The sequence below is a fragment of the Cryptomeria japonica genome, chromosome 9 (genome assembly GCF_030272615.1).
Source record: "Cryptomeria japonica chromosome 9, Sugi_1.0, whole genome shotgun sequence".
Lineage (NCBI taxonomy): Eukaryota > Viridiplantae > Streptophyta > Pinopsida > Cupressales > Cupressaceae > Cryptomeria > Cryptomeria japonica.
In genome coordinates, this window is record NC_081413.1 from 390,703,295 (window position 1) to 390,723,024 (window position 19,730).

The 19,730-nt window shown below is 33.8% G+C and overlaps 1 protein-coding gene across 1 annotated transcript; it reads left to right on the top strand.

The window, feature by feature from the left end:
* The first annotated feature begins 2,881 nt into the window (after positions 1–2,881).
* LOC131072904 (lysM domain-containing GPI-anchored protein LYP6) lies at positions 2,882–6,734 on the top strand. The gene is made up of 5 exons (XM_058009198.2): positions 2,882–3,914; positions 5,615–5,732; positions 5,850–6,011; positions 6,133–6,164; positions 6,288–6,734. Exons 1-5 carry the CDS (start codon positions 3,257–3,259, stop codon positions 6,575–6,577), a joined length of 1,260 nt encoding a protein of 419 aa, XP_057865181.2. The 5' UTR covers positions 2,882–3,256; the 3' UTR covers positions 6,578–6,734.
* Positions 6,735–19,730: the final 12,996 nt, after the last annotated feature.

A 19,730-nucleotide genomic window follows, 5' to 3' on the forward strand; every position in this document is an offset into this window, starting at 1 on the left:
ACATGTCCAATAGGGTTTGAATTTCCATTCTTCCTATCTCCATTGATCTTGCTTGATATATTTGCTCTCAGATTTTATGTGTGCACAAGAGCTCAACAAAGAACGAAAATGTGGTTGATAGTTTGATCGCATATGAGAGTTCAAATGCTAGAATGCTCGAAGGATTGATTAGGAGGATTGATAATGAAGGAAGTATCTCCTTATATAGAAGACACTATAAGAAATGGAGGGATGAGATTAAGAAGTGTAAAAGATAAATGGTCGGATAAGATTAGAGGGTAGGTAAAGAAAATAAGAAAATAATAAGAGGGTAGGTAGTGTAGGAATTAAGAGATGAATGAGATGTGTCATAGGTAGAAAAGGCTAATGAATTAATTAAATAAATAAAGACTTAATTAATTAATAGAGGAAGTGGGATCAATTAAATAAATAAAAGTATTTATTCAAATGAGAAATAAGGCTAGAAGAGGATACATGAATTAATTAAATAAATAAAGATTTATTTAATTAATAGAAGAATTAGGCTTAAAATAATTAAATAAATAAAAGTATTTATTTAATTTAGGAAAAGGATAATTTAAATAAATAAAAGTATTTATTCAAATGAGAAATAAGGCTAGAAGAGGATACATGAATTAATTAAATAAATAAAGATTTATTTAATTAATAGAAGAATTAGGCTTAAAATAATTAAATAAATAAATAAAAGTATTTATTTAATTAGACATGACAATTTTAGGTGTCTACAATAACAAATTCAAAATTTTAGACATGGTATAGTTTAGTTCTACTATATTTAGATAGGATGGAATTTCAACTATGATACATGAATTTCTACTTCTAGTTATTTCTATCTTATAAACAATGTGTTTAATAATTATATACATTTTTAATTTGTTTTTCATATAATTAAGGATTATGAAAAAAATATCTATCACTAACAATTTTATTTTTTTGTTTGGTAATGGCGCTTTTGACTAGAGCTATGAACCAATATCACTAACAAAATTTTAGTATCACACCCATTGAATTTGCTAATTTTACTATTTCCACCTAAAAAATAAGTCAACTTACACATTAATAAACACAAAGAACAATATAATCTTAATGAATCCAAATCATTAAAAAAATAATTTATAATAAAATTCTTTTGACAACTTTAACCTTAAAAAAGTTCAAATACTTAAATAAGAAAAAAGTCCCATGGAGATATTTTATGGAGTAATGATCCACAAGAGAAATAAAATTATGCTACAAGTTAAAATAAAATATTGTACAAGAAAATAGAAACTTCTATATTTTAGATTTCCATGATTCTTTGAAGTAAGTTTGAAAACTTCTCCACTTGCCATATTTTTAAAAATTCTTATAATAATTATGTAAATTCAATTAAATACTTAACTTAACTTTAAGAAAATCAAGTACTTAAATAATAAAAAAGGTCCATGAAGATATTTTATGGAGTAAGGGTCCTATTTGAAAAAAGAAAATTATGCTATAAAGTAAAATGGAATCTTATGCAAGAAAATAGAAATCTTTATTCACTAATTTTTTAATAATTTTTATCAATAATCATACATTTTTAATTATACAAGTAAAAGATTGATATTTTTAATTATATAATTAAAGATTTATCATTCTTTGTTACTATAAACTAATAATAATGAGACAATTGACTTTGTGAAAATTAAAGTTTTAAGTTTATCCATTTATCAGACCCATATTTATAATAATAACAAGTGCCACATAGTGGCTAGTACTTGCCTTGTTTTTAGTATAGTTTTAATAATAATTATGATTTAATTTATTAACTGGAAAAAATTAAAAACTTAAATTAAATTAATAACGAAAAAGAATAAGTAACTCTTGAAATGAAATGTCTTTGGAAAGCTATATTTTTAAAATTTTTTTAAAGAATAAGTGATATATTTTAATATTAATTTTTTTCTAAAATAGTAATATAATAATAATAATTTTATACTAATTTTAAAATATTATAATAATAATAAAAATATGTGATATATTAAAAATAATTTAATATTAATAGAAATATAATATAAGATGGTATAATAATATTGTAATTTTAATTATTATAGTATTTTTTTATTATTATATTATTTACATAATGTATTTTTGTTATTATTTTGAAATAATTTATAATTTAAATTTAGAAAAAAATATTATAATTCTATTTAATATTTTTTTAAGGAATGTTTCAATTTTAATTTTTGGGACAAAGTAAAGCATAATTTATAAATTAACATAAAAGATTATATATGATTAAATGTTTTAGATCCATGTGATAAAATTAAAAAATATTTTATTCCTATATAAACAACTTTTTATTTATTAAATATTTATCTTATTTTAGTTTTGATTTTTTAAAATTATTTAAGACTTTTATTATAGATGTTTCATTTGCTAAAGAGTTAGTTTAAGTAAATAATTTTTTTTTAAGAAAATAAAATAAAGCAAATAAAATAGTGGATAAAGTTAACAAATATTATGCTTCCGAGAAATCTATTATGCTGCATCCGAGTATATATATAGATATATATATAACATGAAAAAAAGTATTAGCCAATCGTTTACAAGAGAAATATATATTTTTAATTATAAAGTTAACAAATATGCATGTATACTTAAAAAATATATATAACAGGTAAAAAAGTATTAGCCAATCGTTTACAAGAGAAAAATATTTGTTTATGATTGGTCAAAATAATTTTTTTTAATAAAAAATTTCATTACCAGAGTATTGCCTAACGGCAAGTACTAATAATAAAACTCTTAAACATTAAACATTAATCACCCTAATCACCCTAATCACCCTAATCATGCTTGACCTAATAAAATATATTTAGATAAATGACGATGGTCACCATTTCACACAGCGACTCCCAAAAGTGTTGTACATTTTGTGCAGGCAGAGAAAAGTAGTCTGTAGTGCGCAGGACCTTATCCTTTAAAAAACATGAGAGTCGTCTGGATTCACGGAACTTACAGGAGCGGCAATGCTTTACTGCCCGCTCCAAATACAAATCGCGATTTAGGTACGTGGTGTGAAAGGAGGAAAAATGCTTAAAATTATTTTTTAATTTGCATTTGCTGCATCTTCCCGGAAACGAATTTTTTTTCGCAGTCAACATATGGCGACAACTGGGTAGCAGCAAGTCAGTCAACGCAGTAATGAGCACGCAGCGGCTTAAGAAAAACCCCTTCCAGTAGTCCTCTGGAGTGGCAATTGAGGTTTGGAATGGCAGGGGTTAGGCAGAAGAGCTCATTACTGGGTGCCCTAATTCTCTTCATCATAGCGAGGGGCCAAGTAAGCCTAGGGTTACCCTGCAAGACGGAGGGGCAGACCTGCTCAGCGTTGGTGAGCTTCGTTCCGGTGGAGAACACGAATGTGTCGGCCCTAACTTCTCTTTTTCAGCTCAGCAGTTACCAGCAGCTTTTGGGGGCCAACGCCTGGAATTTCTCGCTGGGCGCCAACACGGGTATTCCGAAAGGGAAGATTGTGAAGGTGCCCATCACCTGTGTCTGCTCCAATGCCACTGGGATCTCTCAAGATGGACCCAAATATAAAGTGCAGCCAGGCAATACTCTCTCCATCATTGCAGGAACCATCTTTGGAGGGCTTCTTAACTACTCTGATATTCAGAAGGTCAATCCCCAGATCACGGATGCCAATAAAATCTTTGCAGGCGACACTTTTCGAATCCCTTTGCCCTGCAGCTGTTCGTCCTCCAACTCCTCGAAAGAGATCCATTATTCGTATCTAGTTCAGAAGGGGAATACGCTCGATGCCATCGCTTCTCAGGCGGGCACCACCGAATCCACACTCAAGGCGCTCAATAATATTACCGATTCTTCCCTTCTCCAAGCCGGAAAGGTTATTGATGTTCCGCTCAAAGGTAAACACCGGAATGGCTTTGGCTTCCATTTCATTTCTTTTTCTTTTTCTTTTTTCAACTCAGTAAATAACAATAGGAATTTTAAAATGTCTTAGGAAGAACTACTTTTAACTACGAGGCTAAATTTTAAATAGTCTATATGGGACACTCAATCTCGCCATCTTTTTTCTATTATGTATTTTGATCTCTTATATCATTAAATTTTTTCATCTATTTAATATTTTGTTTTTAAATGTATTAATGGATCATTCCATCTTATGGGCTCATTAATAAAATACAAATACAATTTATGTCAACTCAGGATCAGCCTGTTTTACGAAGTCTTTGTCTCATCAAATTTATATATTATTGGACTGGATTCTCTGTGATGAACAATGTACATAAATTACAGATTCAAGGGGGGTTTAGAAAGAAATAGAGGGGGTTTAGAAAGAAATAGAGGATTGTCAAATCAGTAATTAGTTAGTTGAAGCTTTGAAAGTCCGTTATCTTTCAGTTAGGGATGAGGTTGTTAGTTATGCGGATGCTACTTAACTTTTGATGTATTCAGTAACACCTTATCTAAATACAACAGTGCCCTACTATATTTACTATATTTGACTTCGTTTCTGGGTAAATCCATTAAAGACTAAAATATCCAGTGCTATCCTCCAAATACTATAATGGCAGTGAAGTTTAAATGCACTTTAAATTCATGTGTACAATTGAAAATATCGAATTAGAAGCAAGAAACGGATAGGAAGCTGAAACCTGGCACATAGCAGCCAGCTTGAGAGCTTTTTCCTTCAAGTGGTCTCCTAGTCTATGGCAGGCCACCGAGGACAGTTTGCTCTCCACTGGACACCCCCGAGTGGCTAGGTAACTTTACATTTGGAAGTACAAGGAATAGTAACTAAAGTGATCGATGCCTCAGTATTCTCAAACAAATTTATGATTTCTGAATTTGTATGTTTTTCCAGTGCACTTTTTTCTTCATCATCATACACCCATCTATCTATTACGCTACTTTTCCCATAAAGTTGTTTGGTTTACAACATGAAATGAGGAAATCTTCAAAGGAGTGATTCCAGCAAGCTTCCGCCGATTCTCCTAATGAGGCTTTTAAATCAAGTGCAGCCCATAAACAAAATAGTCCAAATAAAATTCAAGCTGCATACCAACATTATGTTGGCTTTCAACTTTCAAGCAATCTGTTGGGAGCCACTTGCTTCTTTTGACATTTTTGAAATGTTTATTGTTTGTTCTGGGTGCCCTTACTTATAACTTTAGTGTTTGGACATTCGTCCCGTTTACCTTTGGAGGATGCTTGCTGTTGTGAAGGTAATCATGCTGCAAATCAGCATGTGTGTGACTTCACTCATGATTGTATGTTTATTTCTTGGATTTTCCAAATTTGGCTCAGAGTGCATGATTGAATTCGTATTTTGTGAGTGTTGTTTGGCAATACATTAGCATGGTCACTTCTGAATCTTGCATACTAGAATGGCATCTTTGGAATTGCTTGCATGGGAATTGAAGTAGGGTTATGAGATCTTGCACTCACATTGATTTTAGGTTCCAAAGTCCTTTATATAAATAAGCTTGTAAAATCGAAAGGGAGTAAACTGTAATAGCTTGACCTTGTCAGAATCTTTAGGAACTTCTTGCTAATGCTTGCAGGCTTACTTCTCTTCTAACCAGAGTTATTCTGATGATTACAGCTTGCTCGTCAAACTTTTCTACAACAGCCACAGACAGAAATCTACTTGTTGCAAATGGGAGTTATGCTTTCACTGCTAGCAATTGTTTGCAGTGCAGCTGTGGGCCAAGTGACTTAGAGTAAGAAATTTGTCTAGTTAGAGTAAGAAATTTGCCTAGTTGATTTTCTATTTGCTACTACTACCATAATGTTTGTTCATCGGTGCCTTCTCATTCAATCTGTTCTGGAAATGACAGCTTATACTGTGTGAAAGCAAATCTGGGTGCATCCTGTTCTAGCATGACATGCAAAAGCAGCAACCTTATGGTTGGAAACATGAGTACAACGAATACGAGTGCTGGGTGTAACGTTACAAAATGTTCTTACAATGGCTATATTAAGAAAACAATTTTGACACTGTAAGCAGTTTCATTACCGTCTTACCTTAATCTCTAATTCCAAGTTGATTGTTTCAAATCTACAAGACCAATTATAGCATTCTTCTAATTTATGTCGGTTTTATGTTGTCATAAATCTCAGTTTGGAAACTTCCATTCAGCCACAATGCCCTGGTATGCATCATATCTTTTCAGTTTTGTATTTCAAGTTTCATATTTTTAAGGATTCTGCTCACATATTGAAGTTCTTCCGGATACAAAATTAAAAGGCTAATGACCAAGGGAATTCTCATGCAGCAAACCATGTTTTACCTACTTTGACAACACCCCCACCTGTTCTAGCTCCTGCACCTGCACCTGCACCTGGAACTGAAACTCCAGCCAGCTCTCCTAGCGGCGCCGAATCTCCAACCAGCTCTCCGAGCGGCGTTGAATCTCCAGCCAGCCGTGGTACTGGATCTTCACCCGGTTCTCCTAGCGGTGTTTCTCCACCTTCAAATTCTATGGCAGCTGATTCACTTAGCTCATTGCCTCTTGCTACCATGTTGGTTTTAGTGCTTCTTCTGATTCACTTTGGTGAATGGTAGTTCCTTGTTAGTAAATTAAGGTTTACAAGTCAAAGTTACTTAGTTTGATGGGAAGTTATTTATGTAACAAGAAAATAATGGCTTTATAAAGTCAATATATTGGATATTACATTACTAAAAGATTATAATAAAATTACTATTTTAGTTTTGTTTACAATATGAAACGTTTTCCTTTTTTTTTTTTTTTCGCTGTTCAACATTGGTAGCAGAGCAGTTATGATAGAGGGCCTGGTGAAATGGAGGCGGCATTAGTATTGGTATTGGCTATATCGGTTACTTCTGAGGAAGTGCTATGAATGGTTTTTCAGAGAGTTGCAGCCTCTTGCAAAATGTTGCTATTGCCATTTGCTGTTGTTGAGTACATTATCAAACCATTTTGCCATCTTCCAATCCTTAGGCACTGAACTGTTCTGGTTGTTTTTTGATGAAAAAAAAAAAAAAACGTTACAGAAGAGAGCATTGAATAAGGTTATTTTGATAGCATTTATGTCCGTGATTTAAAATATGCTGAGTAAGAAGGCGGATAAAGTGTGATACAAGATGTCTGACGTTTTTAGTTAGATGTCGAGAGAGGGAAGACGAGAAAAAAAACTATTTGATTGCTTTAACTCATTGTTGGCCGTTTGATATGTATTTGCTAGGTTTAAGTACGTGAAAATTTGAGGGAAAAACATGATGTAATAGACTAATTAGGCAACCACAAAATTCAATTCTATCACAATTTTTAATTGCAAATTAATAAAAGAATGTCTAAAGAAATCAGCAATTAAACAAAACAAATTAAAATAAATCAAACTCCATTGCCAATTCCATTGTCCTCCTCCTTGTTGTGTTGTATGATGGTTTTCATAATAAAACCTGTAAAATAGATGAAATACAAAAATAGTGGTTGTTGATAATGGAGATTAAGTTTGAATTTATAGATTTTCAGAATTTGAGTTGATGGTTGAGATTGTTTTGAAAATAGAGTTGATCAATGATTGGAGATTTATGAGATGGTTGGTGCGAGATAATTATGATGTGGAATTGATTGCATTATTTAGTTAGAGTGAATTGATTGAGAGTTAAATAGATTGATTGAATTCTAATTCTATTTAATTGATTAGTTAATGATTCATTGGTGGAAGTTGAGAAATTGAATTAAATTAGTATTTAGATTGGATTTAGATGAATTTGGATTTTCAAAGTGTGAAATTGAAATTGAAATGTAAGATAAATGAAGTTAATTGAATTTGGAGGGAAATTGGTTTTTTTTTCAAAATGAGAGGTAAATGAGATTAAATAAATTGAAAAAATTATTTAATCAAAAGGATAGTGTTAGCCAATTAAATAACTGAGAATAATTATTTAATTATGAGAAAATGGAAATTGAATTTAATTAAATAATGGAGATTATTTAATTAAATTTAAGTAATGACATAACTATTAAATAATAAATTATTTAATTATGAAAAATGGTGAAATCTTGAAGTTTGAATTTGAATCAGAAGAATGACATTAAATTAATTAAATAATAAAGTTAAATTAGCGCTCGCAAGTGGTACAATTTTCAGTGTCTACATTTGCCCCTCTTTGAGACAATGTGATTTTGAGTGTTGTTTCAAAGAATAATTGATAAAATTATTGCCCTAGTATGTCTTGGTAGCAATAAGGTAATATGATGCTGCTCTCGGAAATTGGTCGATTTTTTTTTATTTGAAGGTCAATTTAACGATAATGCATCATGATTTCAAATATGTAATTTACGCAAAAAACAAGGCTTGTATGACCAACCTACAAGGCATTGAAGGTAAAAAGGACCGCAACCAATGGGTTAAGTAACCCTAATTAGAGCTCCATTTGGCTATAAATATGGAAATTAGGGTTTCGTTTGGTCATTTGCAACCAAGGAGCTTTGGAGATCAAGAGCAATTTTAGAGTAGTTATGGCAGGAGTTGGGCGCAAGCAACATCTATCGAAGCGAGAGGCCAAGGGGCATAGGCGGCGTGGTATGTTCGAGAATCCATCTTGACAACTACTAACATTTATTGCATGTTTTATCTTATGTATTGGGAGGTCAAAATTAAGTATTATGCAACTATATAGCGTTTTTTACTTAATTGATAATAGATTGGCGTAATTGTGATTATACTTGTCCAAGTGACAAGTATTGTGTATCTGCATTAAATGTTGCATAGTTGCGTATAATTTATTGCATAATTGCATATAGGTTCATGCGTTTGACTTTTGGTTCACACAATTGTAGTTTGTGTTTTGCATTTGATCTAACGATTACACATTTGATTGATTAGGTTCACACAATTGCTTGATTAGGGTTTTTCTTTGCTTTCTAGGTTTAGGTTTGCATTGAGATGGGTCAATTAGGTTGTTATAGGTATGTGGTAACATTTGTGCATGATGTGGAGGTTGTCCTTTTAGTCCTTGGTGCTCGGGAGAATAGGCTCAAGGGCCTTGCTTGGTGTCACCAGCTGGATGAGATTGAGCTAGACTACTTGTGATAGATTGGTCTATACCATGTGTTCTTTATGCTCGAGGTTATGATCAATAGAGGTATGATCACTCCACTTGCAAAGTGCTGTCATTCAGAGACGAGTTCCTTCCACCCGCCGACTTAGGAGGCTTTGTTTACTTTGGAGGACTTGTGGCACATCCTACGAATTCCCATTCACGACAAGAGGGTGATCTATGAGCCACGGTCTGGGATTGTATCTCTTTCTTGATTATATGAGTGTGACTCGGTGGATTTGGGTATGGATGACTTATATGAGATTAGGTGGAGGATGTTGATGTACATGTATGATAGGTATATTGTGGTACTTTGTAACTTGATTGCCGATACATTAGCTTCGCATAGGTGAGAGCATGGTTTTCCTATTGGGTAGGGTGGGGTATTAGAGGGTATGAGACCTGTTGTAGACTGTTGTAGACATATAGTTGGAGGCAAGTCAGCCTTATGTGTATAGATATTTAGGCGCAATTGTTCAGAGGCATATGGGTCACATTATATACTAGCAACACTAGATATACATCTTACAACATTTCACTTGGAGACCTTACAAGGATTGCCCCAGTTGGGAGGATGATAATCAACACCTTCCATATTGTAGACAACAATGATATTTGATTGGTTGTACAATTAGGTCTCAGTGCATCATAAACATACAACTGCTAGATTAGATTTTGGGACAACTTGGTGAGGTATAGGTGTTGCAAGGTGGGTCTCCTTGTGTTGTACAACGTAATGCTCATGTTTGCGACATGGCTTAACTGCCTCTTGTGGATTCATTAAGTCTCGCGGTTTTATCGGGCATTAACATGTCGATCTTTTGGTGCAATGATAACTATGTTTCTAGCAAGTGGTATCAGAGCCTGGGTCACGAGTTCAAACCCCTCACTTGCGTTGGGAGGGGGGATTGTTGCAAGGTGTGTGCCCTTGGTCTCCTTGTGTTGTGCAACATAGCGCTCGGGTTTGAAACATGGCTTAACTGTTTCCCATGGATTCATTAAGTCTCGCAGTTGTATCAAGCATTAACACTAATACATTTGGCCTCAAATTCCAACGATCTATGGGATTTCTTTTGCTTTGATGTATTGATTTGTTTTTTTTTCAAAAATTGCTTTGTGTTCGTCAGAATTCCAACGTGGTAAAGCCAATGACCTCTCTTCCTGGTGATTGGTGCGAGTTATCCCGCTAGTCTCATCGGTCATCGGGATAACTTAAAATGTGTTTAGGCGATGGGCATGATTTCCCCGATATCTTTTCCCTCAACGTAGCTCCTCCTAATACATTATGTCTCCTCAGCATAAGCTTTGACCCTATATCGTCTTAACCTTTGCCGATGCTTTTTACTTTTTCTAGTGTCCATCGGGAAAAGTCTTACCGATAGCATCATCAGCTATCGGCAATACAAGATCTCTGCTTTGCCGTTAGTGTGCGTTATGCCAATGGACTTCTTCGGTCTATTATATCCCGATGACATGCTTCTAGTTGTGTTACCATTGGGTTGACTTTTGCCGATAGTGTAGATTTCGTATTTCATGTTAGAATTCCGATGAACACGTGGTATTTAAAAAAAATAAAAAATTACATGCCATCATTATACGCAGGCTCATCAGGGTGCGAAAATTGGGAGGAAGCGGGCACAATTGTTGCAGATAGATGCTGATGAAGAATTCGCCCGTGGCAACGACAAGCGACCTTTTCTCATTCACAATCCACTCTTTCTCTTTCTCATGAGTCCCCATTGAGAATCGAACGCAGAACCTCTTCCTTGCAAATTCATCATGCATGGGAAGCAACCCATTGGAGCTGGAAACCCTAAACCCCAAGGAATTCACTCTACTTTTACTCACCAAATTCAAATTGAAGAAAATTGCAGCAGTAGACGCGGCGACGCCATTTACACAATGACGGTTACAATTATTGTTACTACCTCTTACCTCATGTGCTTCATGTTGTGTACTATACAAGAGGTTGGTCCTTTCGTTCTTGTCATCAAGATTTTTTTGCAAGTTCCTTTGCTTTCCTTGCATTCTCTTGTTCACTTTGTTTAATGGTATCGACTTTGGCAAAATATGGATCCTCAACCTCCTTAACCTCTCCATTTTGCGGCTGCCAGTTATAAAGACAAGTCACTAGACATACCAATCGACCCAGTTATGATTCACTATCTTTCTGTCATCAAAATCTTTAGGTCTTGATTTAGTTATAATTTGATCTTGTGTAACGAGAATCCCAAACAAAAGTCCATAATTGAACATGTTGCTCCTCCCCTTGGTTGTTTTTGACATTAAGCCTCAATTCCTCGAGCCACATACCCCTAAAACATCCACATAATAAGATTAAATGCATCAATAATGAGTAAAACTTAAAATTAGGTCAATTATTAGGGCACAATTGATGAAAATAGATGTTTGGCAGCAACTGTACAAGAGGTTGGTCCTTTCATTCTTGTCATCAAGATTTTTTTGCAAGTTCCTTTTCTTTCCTTGTATTTTCTTGTTCACTTTGTTTAATGGTATCCGCTTTGGAAAAATATGGATCCTCAACCTCCTTAACCTCTCCATTCTACGACTGTCATTTATAAAGACAAGTCACTACATAGCTTCTAGAGGGGTGAACAATTCTCTGCGACTATAAACCCTTCCAGCCCTCAAAATAGCCCTTTGTATGGAAGCAACTTTTCTAGGTCCAAGGCCAGCTACAAATTGCAGAGGAGGATACATCCATTCATGTGATGCTGCTAGGTTTATGTCAACACCAACTTGGTTGGTTACTGCAACCATTACTTGTTTGACAATTCTCTATGACTGTAAAGCCTTCCAACCCTCAAAATAGCCCTTTGTATGGAAGCGACTTTTATACAATTATTTAGGACTCTATGGGCAGTTGGTTGTACAATTTTCTCCACTGAAAGGGTCTCTTCATTTTATCCAGTTAGCAGATAAAATTCCTCATCTTGGGATGGCTCTTTATATCATATTAGCAAAAATCGTTTGGGAAAAAAATCAGCAAACCAAAAGTATTAGATTTTTTTTGAAAAATCGAGAAAAAATCAGATTCAAAAAAAACATAACAAATTGTAGAAAAAGAGACAAAATCTATTTTTTACAAAAACTTAAGGGCATTTCCATAGCATAGAGATATAAAGAGAAACTAAAATAGAGTTTAACCCATGAATTGTAGAAAATTAATTTTTGTTGTTTATATTCATATTGTTGATTCAATCTTTATGTCAGCAAGAGTTTCTCGCTTTTTATTGGATGTCCGTTGTTCCACACTTCTAGCATATTCATCAATATCAAGGGCCTTTAACACATGGGGATATTTTTTGACATGTTCAACTGCCATTTCTTATGTTTCCTCATCCATATCATCTATATCATATCTTGCATCTTCACAGTATACATCCTCAGCCATTTTCTTGGCTAGTTCATATGACTCTGGATGAATTCTAGTATCATCCAATGGATCCATAACATGGTTCCCAGAAGCTGCTTGCTCGGAAAAAAATCGAGACAAAATCGGAAAGAAATCAGATTAAAAAACTAAAATAACAAATTGTAGAAAAAGAGACAAACTGTTTTTTAAAAAGACTTAAGGGTATTTCCATTGCATAGAGATATAAAGAGCAACTAAAATAGAGTTTAACCCATGAATTGTAGAAAATTAATTTTTGTTGTTTATATTCATATTGTCGATTCAATCTTTATGTCAACAAGAATTTCCTGCTTTTTATTGGATGTCCGTTGTTTGACACTTCTAGCATATTCATCAATATCAAGGGCCTTTAACACATGGGGATATTTTTTGACATGTTCAACTACCATTTCTTGTGTTTCCTCATCCATATCATCTATATCCTGTCTTGCATTTCATAGTATACATCCTCAGCCATTTTCTTGGCTAGTTCATATGACTCTGGATGAATTCTAGTATCATCCAATGGATCCATAACATGGTTCCCAAAAGCTTCTTGCCCAAAAAAAATCAGCAAAAAATCAGATTTAAAAAAAACATAACAAATTGTAGAAAAAGAGATAAAAACTATTTAAAAAAAAAACTTAAGGGCATTTCCATAGCATAGAGATATAAAGAGCAACTAAAATAGAGTTTAACCCATGAATTGTAGAAAATTAACTATTTTTGCAGCTTTTATACGATTATTTAGGACTCTATGGGCAGTCACTTGTACAATTTTCCCCACTAAAAGGGTCTCTTCATTTTCTCCAGTTAGCAGAAAAAATTCCTCATCTTGGGATGACTCTTTATATCATAGTAGAAAAAATCATTTGGGAAAAAATCGACAAACCAAAAGTATAAGATTTTTTTTTTGAAAAAATAGGAAAAAAAATCAGATTTAAAAAAAAAACATATCAAATTATAGAAAAACAGACAAAAACTATTTTTTAAAAAAACTTAAGGGCATTTCCATAGCATAGAGATATAAAGAACAACTAAAATAGAGTTTAACCCATGAATTGTAGAAAATTAATTTTTGTTGTTTATATTCATATTGCCGATTCAATCTTTATGTCAACAAGAGTTTCCCGTTTTTTATTGGATGTCCGTTGTTCCACACATCTAGCATATTCATCAATATCAAGGGCCTTTAACACATGGGGATAATTTTTGACACGTTCAACTGCCCTTTCTTGTGTTTCCTCATCCATATCATCTATATCATGTCCTGCATCTTCACAGTATGCATCCTCAACCATTTTCTTGGCTAGTTCATATGATACAAGTTTTGGAAGAATTATCATAACTTTCATTCGAACCGTTGGATCTTTCTATAAATTGGAGGATAAGTCTATAACAATGATATCAAGAGACTGACTAGAGAGATTGGATTCATTATAAGTTAAGGTCAACCTTTGTCATGTTTGTCTTCCTCAAAGTATGGTTGGTGTCTATTAAGTTGTTTTCTTGTAAGGGTGTTTTGAAGATTGAGAAGAGAATTTTGATGGGTATTAGTCCCATTGTTGTCAAGTATGCCTGATTGGAATTGAATGTTTCCAAGGTTTATGTGCATTAGAGGGCAAATGATTCCTGAGATTGTCACTTCAATTAAATAATTACTGGAAATTTTGAATTGCTTGCTTGTAAATGAATGCTTTAAATAAAAGGTTATTTTATTATAAGTATAATTTCTTAATTGAGATTACTCTAAAAACACCTGATTAAATTATCTTCAAACAATAATAGACCAGTGCCTTCACCCCTGACATAATGTTGCAATTAGTCTTACTGAATTTAACTTTGCTCTGAAAGACCAATAAGACAGAATGAAGCTTGACATCCAATCCTTTAAACTAATAATCAAACTGAAACTTAACCCAAACTATAATAACATAGGATAACAAATTGAAACAATCTAAATGGATAGATTTATCACAGGGAACTAATCAAACAATCAAAAAGATAAATACCATTAGAGATGAAATAACACTTGATCTTTGTATTGAAATAAACATAAAATAATCAACTGATTACATATAGCACAATGTCTTTTCACCAATTTGACATTTCTAGAAAATAAACCAAGATCATCACGTCAAAGGCATCTATCTGAGTTGTAATCAAAATATAATATGGAGTTAGTCTTATTGAATTTAACTTTACTCTGAAAGACCAATAAGACAACTTGAAGCTTGCCAACCAATCCTTCAAACTGATATTCAAACTGAAAAATTAATCTCAATCACAATAACATAAGATAGCACATTGAAGCAATCTAATTGAATAGATTTATCATAGGGAACTAATCAATCAATTGAAAAAGTAGATACCATCAAAGATGAAGAACACTTGATCTTTATATTGAAAATACATAATAAAACTAGTTGATTTAAATAAATATTGTCATCCACCAACTTGATACTGTCTTTCTTAAACAATAAACTACATAAGCACCGCATAAAAGATTGTCTTGACAGAGTAAAAAATATAGATGAGATTCGGTTCCACAATGAAAGGGCATACCCTTTCATTTGGAATTAAACTTAACTAAGACTAACTAAAGACTAACTACCTAAAAGATGGCATTTTCTTGAGACATTTTTTAAAATCAAGTCTGATCTCCTAGCATCTTGTCATATTTCTGAATGTGCTCTAGGTATTTTGCCGACTTGTATGTATCTGCATCATGAATTATGTCCATGGTGATGATCTCCAGTGTGACAAAATTATCCATCTATTCTATAGTCTTTTTAATTCAATTCCATTAGTCCGGGCAATATCAAGGGTGACATTGAGAAGAATCTGGCATTCTGAGATCCATTTATCCTTGACTTCAATCTCACCTTTCTAATCAACCAATTCTGGGAAACCATCGTGAGTTATGTGCTTGCACTCATCATACTCAATCTGTAACTGTTCATCAAATTTATTGTGTCTTGCCAACAACTTCTTTATCTTTTCAATCTTAGTTTCTGCTTTGGCTACTGTTCTATCATGCAGTCTAGTCCCCAATTTGTTTTGAATCCCATTGTGTGAGACTGTATTATCCACATTCTTCTAAAAAACTGTCCAGAACTCTTCTAGAAAGCCTTGCAAAGTGTCAAATCTTTTGGTTAACAATACAAAGGCAGTATCTGTCCTCACACTTTGTATCTGTTTAAGCATCTTCTTGTTTTCTTGTTGTAATTCCTCACACTTTTTCTTCCATTGTGAGTTATCAGGAGAAAAAACCATTGGCACTGGTTGCCCACTTGTTCTCAACATTTCTTCATACAATCCTTTATATTGGTTTCTTTCTCTTACTGTCCTAACCATTTGTGCCTTGTTAAACTTTGAGATGTCTACTCCAATATCTGCAGAAACGATGGGATCAATCTCCCCAACTTTAAGCTTCATCATATGGCCAAAGGCCTTATCAACATCAATAATCTTAGGTCTTTTATTAGGAGGATATAAATCCCATAAAAATAAGGCTTGCTCATCTTGATCGAACCTTGACCCAATGAACACATCATTTACACCCTATATATCTAATTTAAACTCCTTATTCTTTGAATGTAATAAACTATCAAAAATAAATGAAGCACTAAGATCCCATCCAAGAAATAAGATCACTCCAGCCTCTGTAAGCAGTTGTTTCCCCTTTTGAGGAGTCATTGTGGCCAATTCAACATCTATTTGTTCTTTTAACTTCCTCAACAGTTCAACTTCATTTTTTGGTGTAATGTTGGGAATAGAATCCCTCAACTTCTTTCCTTTGAAATTTTATAAAAATGATTTAAATTCTTTTGATTGTATAAAGACATCATCTGCAACAAAGGCAGAATATTCCTCCAACCTGGAATCAGCATGAACCTCCAATTTTGTCATAATTTTCTCTTGCACATTGGGCTCTTCTTCCCTTTCTGGTACTTAATACCTAGAGATGGCTGCATTTTCATTTGATTCACTTTCCACTTCCTCCTCCTCAGTTTCCATTTCCTACAATATTTGTCTCTTTTCTCCCAATTTTCTATTTAGTCTATCAATTACCTCTTGGGCTTTTGCATCCTCCATATTCCTAAACATATCTTCAGCCTCCAGACTTGAGTGCAAATAGTCTCCCAAGTTTTTCTTTTTCTTGCAAGAATGAATATAACCTTTAGGATCATAATTCTTCCTAGCATAGTGCTCAAATAAGTTGTATTCTTCCATAAATTTTCTATCAATTATATCATAAGCTTTAGTAGACACTATTGTAAAATCACCAAAACTTAGTGTTCCATGCAGGAAGGCTTGTTTGCATAGATCCGCAAAATTTTTAGTATTTGACTCACTCAACTGCTTTACAATCTCTAAGTAGGCTATTTTGTCTGGAACTAATTTAGGCAACATATAAGGGCTTCCAAATCTATATATTCTGAAACATGTGAAATCTTTGTTTACAAACCAATCTCCCCAGTTATGGTCAACAATTCTCTTTTCATCACAATCCTTAGGCCTTAAAAATCTCTTAATTCCATCAGAGATAGATCCTTCACATGCAACCCCATATATCCTGTATAGTGGTTTCACTATAAGTTCTTCAAACTTAATATAATTGGATCTCATATATCGAGAATCCCAAAGAGATGTCCATAATTGCACGGGTTGTTCTTCACCTTCCACGTTCGTTGTTTTCAATTTTAAATCTTCTAGCCACAAACCCTTCACATGTCCATAGAACAAAACCAAATGCATTAAAATTGAATAAAATTTGAAGGTAGGGTTCCTATTATATTTAAGGTTTAGAAAACCTTCATGTAACTTCTCTACCAGATATGCAACATAGTAAAAAGGCCCGGGCTCATACATTGTATGTCAGAAGCTAAAACCAATGGTCCGGTACTCGCAAAATTAGGCACATCGACTCCTCCTACTTGCCCACATGACATGTATGTATACTGCAGGTAGTGTCTAAATAAATCAATGCTAAATGGTGGCCCATCTTCCTCAGTCAATTTCCCTGGCTTCCTTTTATGAATAGAAATTTTCCAACCAGTGTATGTAGTGTCCATCCTAAGATATTCTTCAACTCCCCAAAGGACAGGGGTTTGTCAGGGTTGGGATCTAAATTAAAAACTTCATTCAGAGTACTCGTGGATAACCTAATGAATGCATCACCATTTGGGAATTGAATGTATCTCTTCACGAAATTGTAATTTCTAACTAGAACCTCCAACAACCTTATGTTTACAAAGACATTTGGGACAGTTAACTTACCCAAACTCGTCATCCAAGGATTACAAAGCGACATTTCCTTGTTTCTTCTCAGATAATGGAACATGAATAATTCGTGTCCCCTCACCTTAGTCCAGACATCCCCAACCTCTTTGTATCTATCTTCCAATTGGTCCCTTCTAGGTAGGTATTGCTTCGACCTTCTGGACTTCTGGCTAGGTGCTTGCATTTGCTGAATCATGCCTTGATTCAGTCTTCTAACAGGAGGCACATCCTCTGTCTTAGTCTTCTTTACCTTAGATTCTGAGCTTTTTGCTGCCCTTTTCTTTCCAGTTGAAATTGAAGCGTCCATCTTTGTAATCATAATTCTTTGATGTATTCTCTCTAGCATTATCTTTCGCTTGTGTGACACTCAGATTAGGAAATTTTAGTTTATATGCCCAATGCATCTACATACAAATTTGCATTGATGAGATTCTCATAAAATTGCCTTGTGTGAACCATAGATGTACCTGCTGCAAGCATTAAATAAGAAAGCACTATTTTGGTTTTGAATTCAGATATGGAAATGACTCGATAACATGTGTCTCTCTGATGTATACTTCCTTTTGGCGCCACGTGCAAAACCCTTTTATTTTGGTACTTTACTCTCCTTTATCGGGATATCCTTAGTCGATAACTTATCTTCTGTTGTATCGGTGTAAGTCAACCTGATACTCCCATCGGGCGTCGGGTTAGATCATTAGATGTCATACTGATGAGCATGTTTCCTCGATGACTTTCTCCTTTGGCGCAACTCTTCCCATTGTAGTCGGTTCCATTGTCATAGGTCTTCTCGATGACATCCTCGTCCCACTTAATTGACCAACTCTTCCATCGAGTATAGGGATAGCTTGGAATGAATTACAACGATAGGCAAAGATTTCCCGATGAAGTATGTTCCATCGGTACATGCTTTACCGATGTCTTTTTCAAGCATCGGGGTAACTCAAAATAACACATCTCGATCCCTTTGGTTATGCCGATGACCTTCTTTTCATTATAACCTTCGCCGATGGATTTTCTTCGTTGCCTTTATCAGTATATGATACCTTTAGCGAATGTTGGTCTTTTTTGTTCAAGTGTTCTTATCAGGATAACTTAACCCGATAATGCAATTTTCAATTATTTGCAACTTTTACTTCTTCTTAGGAATACAAATATTAATAATATTCTTAATAGATTCAATATAAACCGATCAAAACCTCTAACATACATAGGAGCTCTTCTTTTTCTCATTATGTTCCTTGAGATGCTTTTGAAATATACATTTTGCCAAAACTTGTCAAAGTGAAAGCTCATCCATGTCAACCATCACATAAAACCCAGTAGTAACTATTGTTATGATAGAAAGTGTTCAATGTATAAAATCAAAAGAAAAAATATAAGAGAATAACATTTTTAAGAGCATAATTAATTTGAAATTATGTGCTATTAGATCTTATCAGAGTGCTTTGACATTGTTGTAATATAGTTGTTGCTCTTGTGATCTGTCAATGACTATTGTTCACGATGTCACTGTGTTGAATGTTCAATGGTTTTGGTTCATTTTGTAATTTTTCTTTGTTTAAGTATTTCAATTTGGTATATTATACTGAAACATCATTTCATAACTAATAGTTCAAATTCTTTATAACTAGTTCTAAGAAGACTTCCGTACTTGCGACATCGTTTTGCTTAGTTTGTGAAGGTTATAGACCGAAGTTTTCATAGACTGAAGTTTTGTAATCTGAGTATGGAATGTGAGTCTATGAAAAGACTCAGTAAGGGCCCTTTCTATCCCTTGATACTTCTCTAAATTTCTAATCCTCCAAATGTACCAAAGAATTTCACATGAAAGAAAATTCCAGAACTGATTAGTGTTTTTTTTAAGTCCTTTAATAAAACCAGATACAACATCAAGTATGCTAATATGCCAAGGAATAATAAACCCAAACAACTTCCAAACCTCCT

What these genes read in the sequence shown, in the direction of transcription:
- LOC131072904 (XM_058009198.2), top strand. Translation starts at nt 3,257, where the DNA reads ATGGCAGGGGTTAGGCAGAAGAGCTCATTACTGGGTGCCCTAATTCTC. An exon ending in TATTGATGTTCCGCTCAAAG is followed by an intron (nt 3,915 to 5,614) that starts GTAAACACCGGA and finishes TGATGATTACAG; the next exon opens with CTTGCTCGTCAAACTTTTCT. An exon ending in AAGAAAACAATTTTGACACT is followed by an intron (nt 6,012 to 6,132) that starts GTAAGCAGTTTC and finishes CATAAATCTCAG; the next exon opens with TTTGGAAACTTCCATTCAGC.